General features: G+C 42.7%; 1 protein-coding gene across 1 annotated transcript in view; it reads right to left on the reverse strand.

Moving 5' to 3' along the window:
* The window catches only part of MED14 (mediator complex subunit 14), a 68,999-nt gene extending 59,758 nt beyond the window's left edge, over positions 1-9,241 (reverse strand). The window contains exons 1-2 of the mRNA XM_080268609.1: positions 9,054-9,241; positions 7,791-7,923 (exon numbers count right to left, since the gene is read on the reverse strand). Coding sequence (XP_080124735.1) covers positions 7,791-7,923; positions 9,054-9,241 — 321 coding nt within the window. The remainder of the gene's footprint in view (positions 1-7,790; positions 7,924-9,053) is intronic.
* Positions 9,242-12,671: the final 3,430 nt, after the last annotated feature.

Consider the following 12,671-nt stretch of genomic DNA (forward strand, 5'->3'; position numbering starts at 1 on the left):
ATCCCTCTCACATCTGCACATTCCCACAGATGCAGTCAGACATACTAGTGTGAATAGCTGTGGAAATATGAACAACTGTATGTACTACTTACACATGTAAATTATAACAGCAGAGACACAAGATAAAAATTTTATATACTGGTACATATAATGTGTAGTGTTCAAAGCGCACCATGAAGACACAGAACACTGTACAATATAAGACGAAACTATCTTCCCGCAGTTTGACGAACGTATATGGGAAAAACTGAACCATTTGAAATACGCACAAGCAGAGATTGGGTTTTTACTGAATTCTGCCAGGTGGAACTTTTCATCAGACAGAACTGGGAAGATAGTGGTTAGGCTGTCATCATCATCATCATCTCAGGGCTCTTGTTTGGCGAGCCACAGCTCGCAAATGCAAGTACTTTTTCCTTTCGGCAAATAAATTTTACATTCAAGTCGCCTTTTGGCAAGTAGAAAATACATCCACTCCAGTAAACTACAAATTATGTAAACCTCACTGAAAGGAACAAAAAAGCACGTTGTGATTGATAATCAAGTCTTTCCTTGCCACCATTGTGAATGTTTAAAACCTCATTATATGATTCTAATCATCAAAATGTGTAAATAAATAAATATGTTTACTGCATGTAAAATATTTCGGCTCATAGTCAGTTTGGCTACTAAAAATTTATTTGGCTCGTAAGTCTGAAACCTTAGGAGCCAAATGGCTCATAACCATCGGCAGTTAGCAAGAGCCCTGCATCTGGACCTCCTTTCCCAACCTAAGGCAGGGTGGGGAATAGCAACACCCAGACAGCCAAAGACTGACCAATGTAATAGGCCACACTTCCATTCACTCATCATTCAAGCCCACAGAATCCTGACTCCATCAGATAATCACAAAAAAAAAAAAAAAAAAAAAAAGAAAGAAAATCACCATGTTCTGTAGCTTCACATATACCTATCTGACAGAGCCAATCCAAATGCTGTCACATTAAAAAGGGATGCCAAATCCTCAGTTATGCACTTCGCACAATATTCATCCATCCAGCTTGGTCTCTTGTCAATCCCTTACCCTTACCTACTTCCATACCTCTCTTCCTCACACATTCATCCACCATATTCCTCCACCTTCTCCTTGGCCTACTTTGCCTCCTCCCTCCTTCAATTCTGGCGTCCACAGACTTCCTCACTGCACATCTTTCACAAATCACATTAAGGAGAAAAGAAGGCTTTTCCGGGAATGGAAGAAGGGTGGTAGCAAAGAGGAATATTTGGCTGCCAAGCGTAGGGCTAGAAGAGAGGCATACAGGGCAAAGTCTGAGTCACAGAGACTATTACTTGATAACCTAAATCATGGGGAAAGGAAAAATATGATATTTAGGGTGGCAGGTCAAGTGAAGAGGGATAATCAGGATATTATAGGTGAGCAGTGTGTGAAGAATGATGAAGGAAGGGTAGTGGTGAACAGTGAGGATATTAAAGATGCATGGAGAGAGCATTATAACCGGTTGTTGAATGAGGAGTTTGACTGGGACAGGGAAGGTTTGGAGTCACCAGATCCATGTGTGCCCTTGGCCTTTGATTGATACTGCTACTGTGAGTGAGGCAATAGGCAGGATGAGGGTGGGGAAGGCAGCAGGTGTCTAGGTTGACTGCCGAAATGTTGAAGGCCTCAGGCGATATAGGGGTGAGTTTAGTCACTGACCTGATAAATAGGATTATTTATGAGTGTGTTGTCCCAGATGATTGGCTGAAGAGTGTAACTGTAAATGTGTATAGAGGGAAGGGTGATGCCCTGGAAAGAGGAAATTATTGAGGTATAAAGCTTTTAGATCAGATAATGAAGGTAATGGAGAGAGTTTTAGAAGGTATGATTAGAGAAAGAGTGAATACTGATGAGATGCAGTTTGGGTTTACGCCAGGTAGGGGGACCACTGATGCTATATTCATTGTTCGACAGCTTCAGGAAAAATATATTGGTAGGAGAAGGGATCTTTATTTTGTTTTTGTTGATTTGGAAAAGGCCTTTGACAGTCCCTTGAGAGGTGGTGAAGTGGGCAATGAGAAAGCTTGGCTTGGAGGAGTGGCTGGTTAGGGTGGTTATGGCTATGTATGTGGGTGCTCACACCCAGGTAAGAGTGAATGGTGATCTGAGTGATGAGTTTTCCGTGAATGTTGGTGTGCATCAGAGGTCAGTCTTGAGTCCCATGTTGTTTATCATGGTACCTGAAGCCCTTTCACGTGACTTTAGAAACGGACTCCCATGGGAGTTGTTGTATGCTGATGATTTGATGTTGATTGCAGAGAACGAAAGGGAGGCGGAGGAAAGGTTTAGGAAGTGGAGAGATGGTATGGGGCACAAGGGTTTAAGGGTAAATGCAGATACAACAAAAGTGATGATATCTAGGGTTGGTGGCGGTCCTGTCAAAGATGACGGAGAGTGGCCATGTGCAGTTTGCCACAAGGGCGTGGGAAGTAATTCCATATTGTGCGGTGTGTGTGATAAATGGGTGCATAAGAGATGTAGTGGTATCAGAGGTAGACTGCGAGATAATGCTGATTTTATGTGTACGGCGTGTCGGGGCGAGCAGGTGGAGATTGTCAGACGTGAAAGGATTGAACTTGCTGGTGAATCTCTTGAGTGTGTGGAAGAGTTTTGTTATTTGGGAGACATGTTGTGTGCTGGAGGTGGGGCTGGAGCTAGCTCTGTGGCTAGAGTGAGAAGTGGTTGGAAGAAGTTCAGGGAGCTCTTCCCTCTCCTGACATTGAGAGGACTCTCCCTATGTGCTAAGGGGTCTTTGTATGCAGCATGTGTTAGGAGTGTAATGCTGTATGGTAGTGAGACCTGGGCAGAGAAGGAGGAAGATATTCGCCGGCTCAGACAGACAGAAATGACAATGATTAGGTGGATGTGCTGTGCGTCCCTCCGTCCAAGGCCTGGAGGGGCTGGGTTTATGATGGAAGAGTTGAGAGGTAGGATGGGATTGGAGTGTATTGGTGTTGTGATGAGAAGAGGTAGATTGAGATGGTTTGGACATGTGGAGAGGATGGGGGATGATAATTGGGAGAGGAAGGTGAGAAGTGTTAATATTGGGGGTGGGGTTATGAGGGGTAGACCGAGAAAGACATGGGACGAGGTCATTAAGTGTGACCTCAGGGTTAAGGGACTGAACAGGGAGGCTGCAATGGATTGTGCAGCGTGGAGAGCCACCGTTAGGTGACCAAGGCCGACACATGCAAGCATGTTGGAGCCTTTAAAAACGAAAACGAAAATGAATATCCACTCTCTGTACTCCACATACATTCCTCAGCAGGCCTATCTCCACTGCACATTACTGCTGAATTTTCATTTTCATGCCACACCATAGTCTCACATCCATATGTTAAAGTTGGCACTAACACTTCTTCATGTAAGCCTCGCACAGGGCAACACTCAAGCCTCTGTTTTTTTATCAAGGCTTTCATAGCGCCAGCTATTTTCCTTCTGTGTGTCACTCTACTTTCCACTTCTTTTGCACATTTTCCTCTCTTTTCTATCACTATACCTAGGTATTTGAACTCTCTCACCAATTCCAGTCTCTCCCCATTCACTGTAACATCACACTGGGAGTCACCTCTCTCAATAAGCACTGCTTTACTCTTTTCGACATTTACCCTCAAAGCACGATGCTCACAGACATCTACAAAACTGTGCAGTAGTCTTAGATTGCACATAATGTAAAACCAATATTTTTTAATCTGTTGTTACAAATATGAACAGAAAACGAGACTCTCTGCCCGCCTGCTCTCAGCCACCACCCACTGAGAGTGACCTTGACACAATAACACTCTTCTCACTCACCTCTCACCACCACCCGGACCACATGCAATTTGAAGCGAGTAACATTACAATATTTTTTCAGCTGTTCTGATCCATCTATGAATGTTTTCCCGGATGTTACATGAGAAAGTAGCCCACCTTTCAAGGGTTAAATGCCAAGACCTTTAATTTTTTTTTTCCTCTATCATATAAAATACCTATGTTACAAAAGCATTCTGCAAAAGAAACTTTATACACCAAAACAAGTCATGAGAAACAGGCTTGTAACATATTTGTAGGTCACCATGAAATTTAAAATACAAAGGGGATTTAAATGGCTATGCATGCTGTTGGGAGAAGGGGTCATGCTATTCGGGGAGGAAAAAAAAAAAAAAACAGGCACCAGGTTTTAAAAATTCCCCCCCAAAAAATTCATGGATGTATCTTGGTTTCCCTTCTACATGCTAAAGAACAAACATTCCTTAATACTGTTTACTGAGCCTATAACTAATAACCTAGACTTTACTAAGTTCTGCTGATGAACTGTTAAAGCAAAAAAAAAACACTGATTTGTGCATGCTAATTGGCAAGTTTACCCTATACTCCAAGCCAGCTCAGTATATGTAGAGCCGTACCCTCCCAGCCAACAACTGAGCAGTGAAAGAAGGTGTGAAAATTCTAAATAAATATGAATCTATCAAGTGACAGATCACCATTTTATGAACAGTCAGAACTCTGCATTAGCCAATTACAAGCAACTATTAAAATAAGGTATGAATCTCATGTAGGTGGGGGTGCTCACCATCCACTCACTTGATGTAGTGCTGCTCTTGGGTGTTGGCCCTTTCCTCTCTTCCTTTCTTTTTTCCTTCCTTCCTTCCTTCCTATGATGTCTTTATTTCCTTCACTCTTTCCTTATCCTTCTGCCTACGGGTGACTTTACACTCCCTCTTCCGTCTTTCTTTCCTTCATTCTTTCCTCTTCCTTCTGCCTATGGGTGACTCTACAATGAGTGGCAAGCCAAATGATTACCTGTACACCAGGAAATCATTTACTATACTGGGTGGTAACCATATAGCCAAATTATGGCGCCTGGTGATTTAGTGGGTAAATAAGGTGCTTCAATTGGATTGACCCTGCATAAATTTATATCCAAGGGATGGTTGGGGTTTATTGCTCACGTAATGCCACTCAGGGATGAGTGAGGCTGGTCACTCTCATCTTAAATGTCAGGACCATCTTGCCTGGCCCAGGGCTCCTACGCTCCTCAAGGGGCACCATAGGATGATGATGATGATGATGATTGTGATGAATCTCAGGGCAAGCTGGCTGGTGCAGAGTACAATACTGTGCTCAGAGGACAATTAGATGAATGATTAAATGAAGCACTGTACAGTAATTTCTTAGATTCTACATGATAAAGATTCCGAATCATGTTTCGCATGCATATACAATCACATGCTGTCAGTGTCAATGCATTGTAGTTCAAACTTTGGGTCAGGAGCCATCTGAAACATTTACAAAGTCCAAATACAGTTTCCAGTGTCCAGTAAGAATAATGAAGCTGAAAAAGAAGCAGATAAAACTGCAACTAGTAACAGGAAAGAACTGTTTTGACACACATGAATTAATAAATTCAGACACAAGAATATCAAACCCAGCAGCTCTCAACGATATTCCTATAACCACTTACATTCATGGACCTCACAGTCTCTGCACTGTCCAGTATATCTGTCTATTCAACTTACCATCATCATCTTCTACATACAGTACTTCTCTCTTAAATCTCCTTAGAATATTCATCATTCTTGTGAGCTCCTTCCCAATTGATGGTCTCCACTGTCACTGGATTGGTACTGGTCTTTTTGTCCCTTAGTAAGTTCGGAGTCAACTAATGAATTTGGCATATTATACTGAATGAGATGTAGCCCGGGTTTATTTCAGGCAAAGGGACCACTGACACAATTTTCATTACCTGATAGCCTCAGGAAAAATATATAGGAAGATAGAGAGCTGTATTTTGTTTTCCTAACTTGGAGAAGACTTTCAACAGAGTGCCCCGGGAGGCAGTGAACAATGAGAAAGCCTGGTAATACGTAATATAGTAACGTGTGTGGGTGCTAGTACCCAGGTGAGAGTGACCAGCAATCTGGGTGAGGGATGTTTCATGAATGTTGGTGTCCATCAGGAGCCAATTTTAACCTCCTTATTGTTTATTATGGTGCTTGAAGCTCTCTCATGTATACAACTTCAAAACTGGACTCCCAGGGAAGCTGTTGCTTCATGATGACTTGGATTTCATCATCATCATCTAACCCAGCGCTGCCCCATGAGGAGCATAGGAGCCTAGGGCTAGGCAAGTTGGTCCTGACATTTAAGATGAGAGTGACCAGGCTCACTCATCACTGAGTGGCATTACATGGGCAATAAACCCCAACCACCCCTTGGATATAAATCTGCACAGGCTCAATCTGTCTGGAGCGCCTTAATTATCCAGCAAACCACCAGGCGCTATAATCTGGTTATATGGTCACCACCCAGCGCTGTCAATGGTTTCCTTGTGTACAGGAAACCACTTGGCTTGTCACTGAGTGTAGAATCACCCTAGAAAGAATGAAGAAGAAAGTATCAAGGAAAGAAAGACAGAGGAGGAAGGAAGGAAAGAAGGAAGGAAGAGAGGAATGGGCAGTCACTCGAGAGCAGCACTAGCTTAAATCGAGTGAGTGGAGGGTGAATGCCCCCACCTACCACTTGGACTTAATCAATGGAAATACAGGGTAGAAGAGGAAAGATTTAGGATGTGGAGAGATTGTAAGGTGGGTACATGGGTTTAAGAATAAACACAGACAATGCTAAACTGATGATCTCTAATGCAGGTGGTGATACTGTCATAGCAGAAGTATGGTCATATGCAGCTTGCCACAAGAGTGTGGGAAATAACTCCATTTTGTCAAGTATCTGTAATAGGTGGGAGCATCAGAGATGTAGTGATACTAGAGGTAGGTTGCAAAACAATCCTGACTTTGAGAGGTACATAAAGCAGACCAAAAAGAATGAGAGGGGCAGGAAAAAATTAATTGTGCTGAAGAGCCTCTTCAGTGTGAGAAGCTCTGTTATTTGGGGGACATGATATGTGTGCAGGTGGGGTTGGAAATAACTCAATAGCAAGAGCAAGGAGTGGCTGCAAGAAGTTTAGAGAGTTGTTGCCTCTCCTGACACTGAGAGGGCTCTCTCTCTGTGCTATGGAGTCCTAGTATGCAGCATGTGTTAGGAATGTAATGATGCACAATAGTGAAACTTGGGAAGTATAGGTGGTATTAACAGAAATACTGCATTCTGAGACTGTTTGGACATGATATTTTGTGCATTAGGAGAGGATGGAGAATAAGAAACTGACTAGTGGAGAGTTTGTGAATGCGGTGGAGAGAGGGACGGGATGGGGGAGACTGAGGCCGAGCTGGAGGCATGTAATGGAGAGATACTGAATAATGAGCAATTGGGGAATGAGCTGGAGGGAGTGCAGCCAAATGACAGAGGTCAGGGCAACATGAAGGCAATTTGTTTGCAACCACCCCCTACTGGATTAAAATGTCTGGCTACAGATAGACAAACAGCACTGATCTTATCTTATTTGCTTTACTTTTTGTGGTTCACTGCTATATTGCATTAATACACATAACAGTGTCACAAAAGTTGGAAAAATATAGGGCACAAATTATTCAGAAGTTGGGAACCACCTAACTCTAATCAATTTTCTCCATGAGAAGTTCAACTTAAATTTATGCAGATTAAATTACTGTACCAGGTTTTTAAGGGTACCAAATACTGCGAAACATGGGAAACTACGATAGCTAAGATCACTCCCACAGCTCTTGTTAACTTTGAATGCTTTGGCACCCATCTGACAAGGGCAAGAAGACAGTCTCTCCAATAAATTTTCATGTTGAATACATTGTCTGGTGATAGCAAAATGGAAATGAAAGCAGTCAGGATTACTCACACAGCACTTGTCAACTTTGGATGCACTGGCCGCCCATTTAACGAGGGCCAAGAGGCGAACATAAAGCTGTCGGGTTTGTTGGGCATACTGGACAATGTCTACCTTCTTCTCCATGTCACTTTTACGTGGTAAGCTGTCGGAGGAAAACACAAAGATGAACATAAAGTACAACAAATTATAGATAACTTCTCTGACTCATTGCTGCAATTAAGTCTACAGTAAATTACCAAAAAGGGTCTGTTTCAGTACCACTGCTGCCTTTGAACCTGATTTGCTAGTACCCCCAATTTACAGCACCAGTTGTAGGGATAATGTTGTAATGTAATATATTGGAACATATCCGTGACTTATAATGAGGACTGTCTATGCATCCATCATCATCATAATAACCCTCTTTCTCACTTAAAGCAGCCAGTGGGATCCAGAAACAAAACAGGTCCACCAGTCCTCATATTGTAGTATCAATCAGTTCAATCATTCACTGAAATTATGCTATGCATCCTCTTAGGAGAAATCCACACTGAAGTCAACCAAAGTGGAGTTGAGGTTTTCTACGGCCTGGATGTTAAACTGAGTGTCAAATCCAACTCAATGCTGGAAAGTGTCAGGAAAAATAAATAAGATTTGGAACAATGTGTGAATTCACTTTGGATTGACTCTATTTACTTATAACTGCATTTCTAATCTAAGTGATGACAAAAGTTTAATACCATACTATACTGTATTATACTTAAACCTCCTCAGGATGAGGCGATTCAAGTACATCCTCTAACCAGTGTACTTTATGAGAACACTGACTCATACATGGCCCTCTAAACTAGCCACCCATTGAATTTAAATACTCTCCAGTTGGAGCACCTTAACCAAACCATTAGGCATCTTTGCTGTATGAAATTTCAATGCTGCAGCGATCCTATCCAGAATTATGGCATCTGGATGGGGTACATAATCTCGACAGATAAACAAACTAACAGATGCAGAGTCAGTCAGTCTATCAAAGTTTTATTTAGTAAACATTGTACAATCACAAACTTTTGTATAAAGTATACATTTACACATACAAAAGATACAAGCAGAAAATGCATACCAGTATGGCCCTTGCTGCAGGGTGGACAGATGGACAGACAGACTGACAGACACAGATTGATAGACAGACAGACACAGATAGATAGATAGACAGACAGAAAGACAGACAAACAGACACAGATAGATATACAGACAAACATATATAAAAGGAGAGAGAGAGAGAGAGACTATACTCACATCTCTGCCAGGTTGAGTAGATCTGAGTATGTCCTCTGGTTGATGTACTGTATGAGGACACCAAGGGATATAGTGCCCATCTGGCCCCCCAAGCCACCTCCGACCCCATCCATGGCCCCTCCACCCCCTGCCCCGCCCCCACTGCCCCCGCCACTCTCCAGGGGCGTTGGGGCGGGTGTGGGTGTCATATTTACACCCACGCCTCTTTCACGAATTCTCTCCAACTGTGGGAAAAAAAGGAATTATTATATCAGTGAAAGGAAGACAATGTGCTATAAGAGACTGGAATTAAAAGTATTAGAGAAGTGATGTGAACCAGTAGACTGAAATAGTTTGGTCAAGCTGTGAGGAGGGGGGGGGAAGGTAACTGACTGAGGAAGGTAACAGTTCTGTAGTATATGGAGGGAAGAAAGCCAAGTGACAGACTTAAGATGATGTGGGATGAGGTCCTGTGTGGAGACCTCCGGGATATGTGAATGAGGAGGGAAATAGCTCAAAATCACAACATATGGAGAACTGCCATCAACTGACACCTATAAATGCTGGAGCAATCACTGGTATCTAACCATTAATGTACAGTATATTGGGGAAATGCGTCAGTTTTGGCCCAACCTGTGTGCATGAACTCTCTTATGCACCTCCAGTACAGCCTAATTTCAAGTGAATTAAACTGTCTTGTGTTTGCAGGAACAGAATACTAAAATGATCCAAACACTGAGGGGATTCATGTATCATTCCAGGCTTCTGTGACTCACTTTCAACTGAAAAAAATAATCTGGCATTGGACAGAACTGAATACAAATGTGGTCTTGACAGTGACGAGGTTAGCCAAACAATACCAATATCATGATCAGGCTCCTATCAATCACTCTCAGCTGAATCATATCATCTTGTCTTAGATGTAACAAAATAACTACTAGAGTTGCTCTGACCTTAAGTGGGTTAATGGTATCAGTTAGATGAGAATGGGAGTGCATTAGTGGACATTTGTGCTGGGAGGGGGTTGGTGATAGCCAATACCCTCTTCAGGAATAAAATGATCCACAGGTATACATGGCGAGTGATGAGAAGGGTGGGTAGTGAACTGAATGAAAGGAAGGCAATGATTGATTATGTGTGTGTGGATGAAAGGATGCGAAGATGTGTAATGGATGCAAGAGTTTATAGAGGTTGGGGGAGTGGACTTTCTGACCACTACTTGGTGGTGGCCAGAATTAGAATTCAAGTATGATGGAGGAATAGAAGAAGGGAAAGACGAGAGGAAGGAGTAGTTGCAAGGAGAGTGGAAAGGTTACAAGAGGATGAGAAAAAGGCAGAGTATAAGAGAGAAGTGGAGGAACGATTGGGCAAATATGAATTGGAGCAGATGGGAGATGTGGAAGGTGTGTGTAGGATATTTACAGAAGAAATATGTGCAGCATGTGACGTGGTGTGTGGAAGGAAGAGAAGACGGAGGGGGGTGCAAGGAACAGCGTGGTGGACTGAAGAGGTGAAACAGGCTGTGGCACAAAAGATGAAAACATACAATGAATGAATGAGAAATAGGGGCGTGGAAGAAGTTGAGAGGCGGAAGAGAGAGTTATATGTAGAAAGAAAGCCAGAGGTGAAAAGATTAGTAAGAGAGAGTAAGAAGAGAGTGGATGAGGAATTTGGAAGGAATTTGAGTGTAAAGTGGAGGGACTGTACGAAAATGTTCTGGAAAGAGGTGAAAAGAATAAGACAGGGTGGAAGTGAAGTTAGCAGGGGAGTGAAAGATAAAACTGGTAGATTACTAGTGGAGAAGGGAGAAAAAGTGAGCAGATGGAGAGAACACTTTAGGGAACTGTTGAACGTAGAGGATGGAAGTAATGCGAGTATAAGTGGCTGGGGAATGGCTGGGAGAAGGAGGGAGGTGAGAAGACAGGAAGAAATCAGTAGGATAGAAGTTGTGGAAACAATGAAGAAAGTTAAATCGGGGAAAGCCCCAGGAATTGATGGAGTGTGTGGTGAAATGCTGAAGCATGGGGAAGAGATAGTAGTACAATGGATGTGGAAGATGTGCAGATTGGCCTGGGAGGAAGGTAGAGTCCCGGAGGATTGGAAGTCAGGTATAATTATTCCCTTGTACAAAGGAAAAGGGGAAAAAGAAGTGTGTGGTAATCATAGGGGCATTTGTCTTCTTAGTATAATAGGAAAAGTGTATGGTAGGATACTTATTGACAGAGTTAGAGAAAGAACAGAGAAATTAGTTGGAGAAGAACAGGGAGGTTTTAGGAAGGGAAGAGGTTGTGTAGATCAGATATTCATTCTTAGATTTTTAGTGGAAAAGTTTCTAGAGAAGGGAAAGAAGTTGTATGCGGCTTTCATGGATTTGGAGAAAGCATATGACAGGGTGGATAGACAAGGATTGTGGAAAGTGTTAAGAATATATGGAGTAGATGGGAAGTTGTTGAATGCTGTGAAGAGTATGTACAATGGTGCGAAGGCTGCAGTGTGTGTGGATGGTGAACTAAGTGAATTTTTCTCTTTGAAAGTTGGGTTGAAACAGGGATGTGTCATGTCTCCATGGTTGTTCAATCTGTACATGGATGGAGTAATAAAAGAGGTACAAGGTAGGGTAGTGGATGTTGGAGTGGCTCTGGTGAGAGAGGATAGTGTTTGGAAACTCCCTGTAATGTTGTTTGCAGATGATACTGTGTTGTTGAGTGAAGACGAAGGGGAGTTGCAAGGCTTGGTGGATGAGTTTGGGAGAGTGTGTAAGAAACGGAATCTAAAGGTGAATATAGGGAAGAGCAAAGTGATGGTCTTTGAGAGAGGTGAAGTCAGTGAATGTACAGCGAGGTTGGATGGTGAGGAATTGGAAAATGTGAGTACGTTTAAGTACTTGGGTAGTGTGATGAGTAAGGATGGAGGTTTGGAGGGTGAAGTGCTTGAAAGGGTACAGCAGGGAAGAAAGGTTGCTGATTCTTTGAAAGCAGTGATAAGAAACAGGGAAGTGAGCATGGAAGTGAAAAAGTTACTACATGACAGTACAGTATTGTGATACCAACTCTAACGTACGGAAGTGAAGCTTGGACATTGTTGGAAGGACACAAGTCAAGAGTGAGAGCAGTGGAAATGAGTTATTTAAGAGGAGCCTGTGGAGTCACGTGGAGAGACAGGCTGACGAATGAAGATATAAAGGAGCGTTGTGGTGTGGATGTGGATGTGACAGGAAGCGTTATGAGGAACACACTGAGGTGGTTTGGCCATGTGGAGAGGATGGAGGGTGAAAGACTGACGAAGAGAGTGTATGTGAGTGAGGTGGAGGGGGGAAGAGGGAGGGGGAGGCCAAGGATGAGATGGAGAGGTATATGAGAGAGGGGGGTGTGAGTTGGGAGCAGGGCAGTGAAATGGTGGGGGACAGGGCGACTTGGAGGCAATTTGTTTGTGGCCACCCCAAATGGGATTGAGGCGTCTGGCAATAGATAGATAGATAGAACTTTACATAAATGTGAATGACAGCCGTTTTTTTTCAATATAGCATACAGATTGAATTTTTTACAGCATATGAAGCACACTATCCACTGAGTGATATCAGTAACTGCCCTATGAGAAAATGCACATATGAACAATGCTCACTTTCTAGGGTACCATACC

This window comes from Coenobita brevimanus, chromosome 28 (assembly GCF_032717465.1).
Source record: "Coenobita brevimanus isolate Jiangsu-jjx chromosome 28, ASM3271746v2, whole genome shotgun sequence".
NCBI lineage: Eukaryota > Metazoa > Arthropoda > Malacostraca > Decapoda > Coenobitidae > Coenobita > Coenobita brevimanus.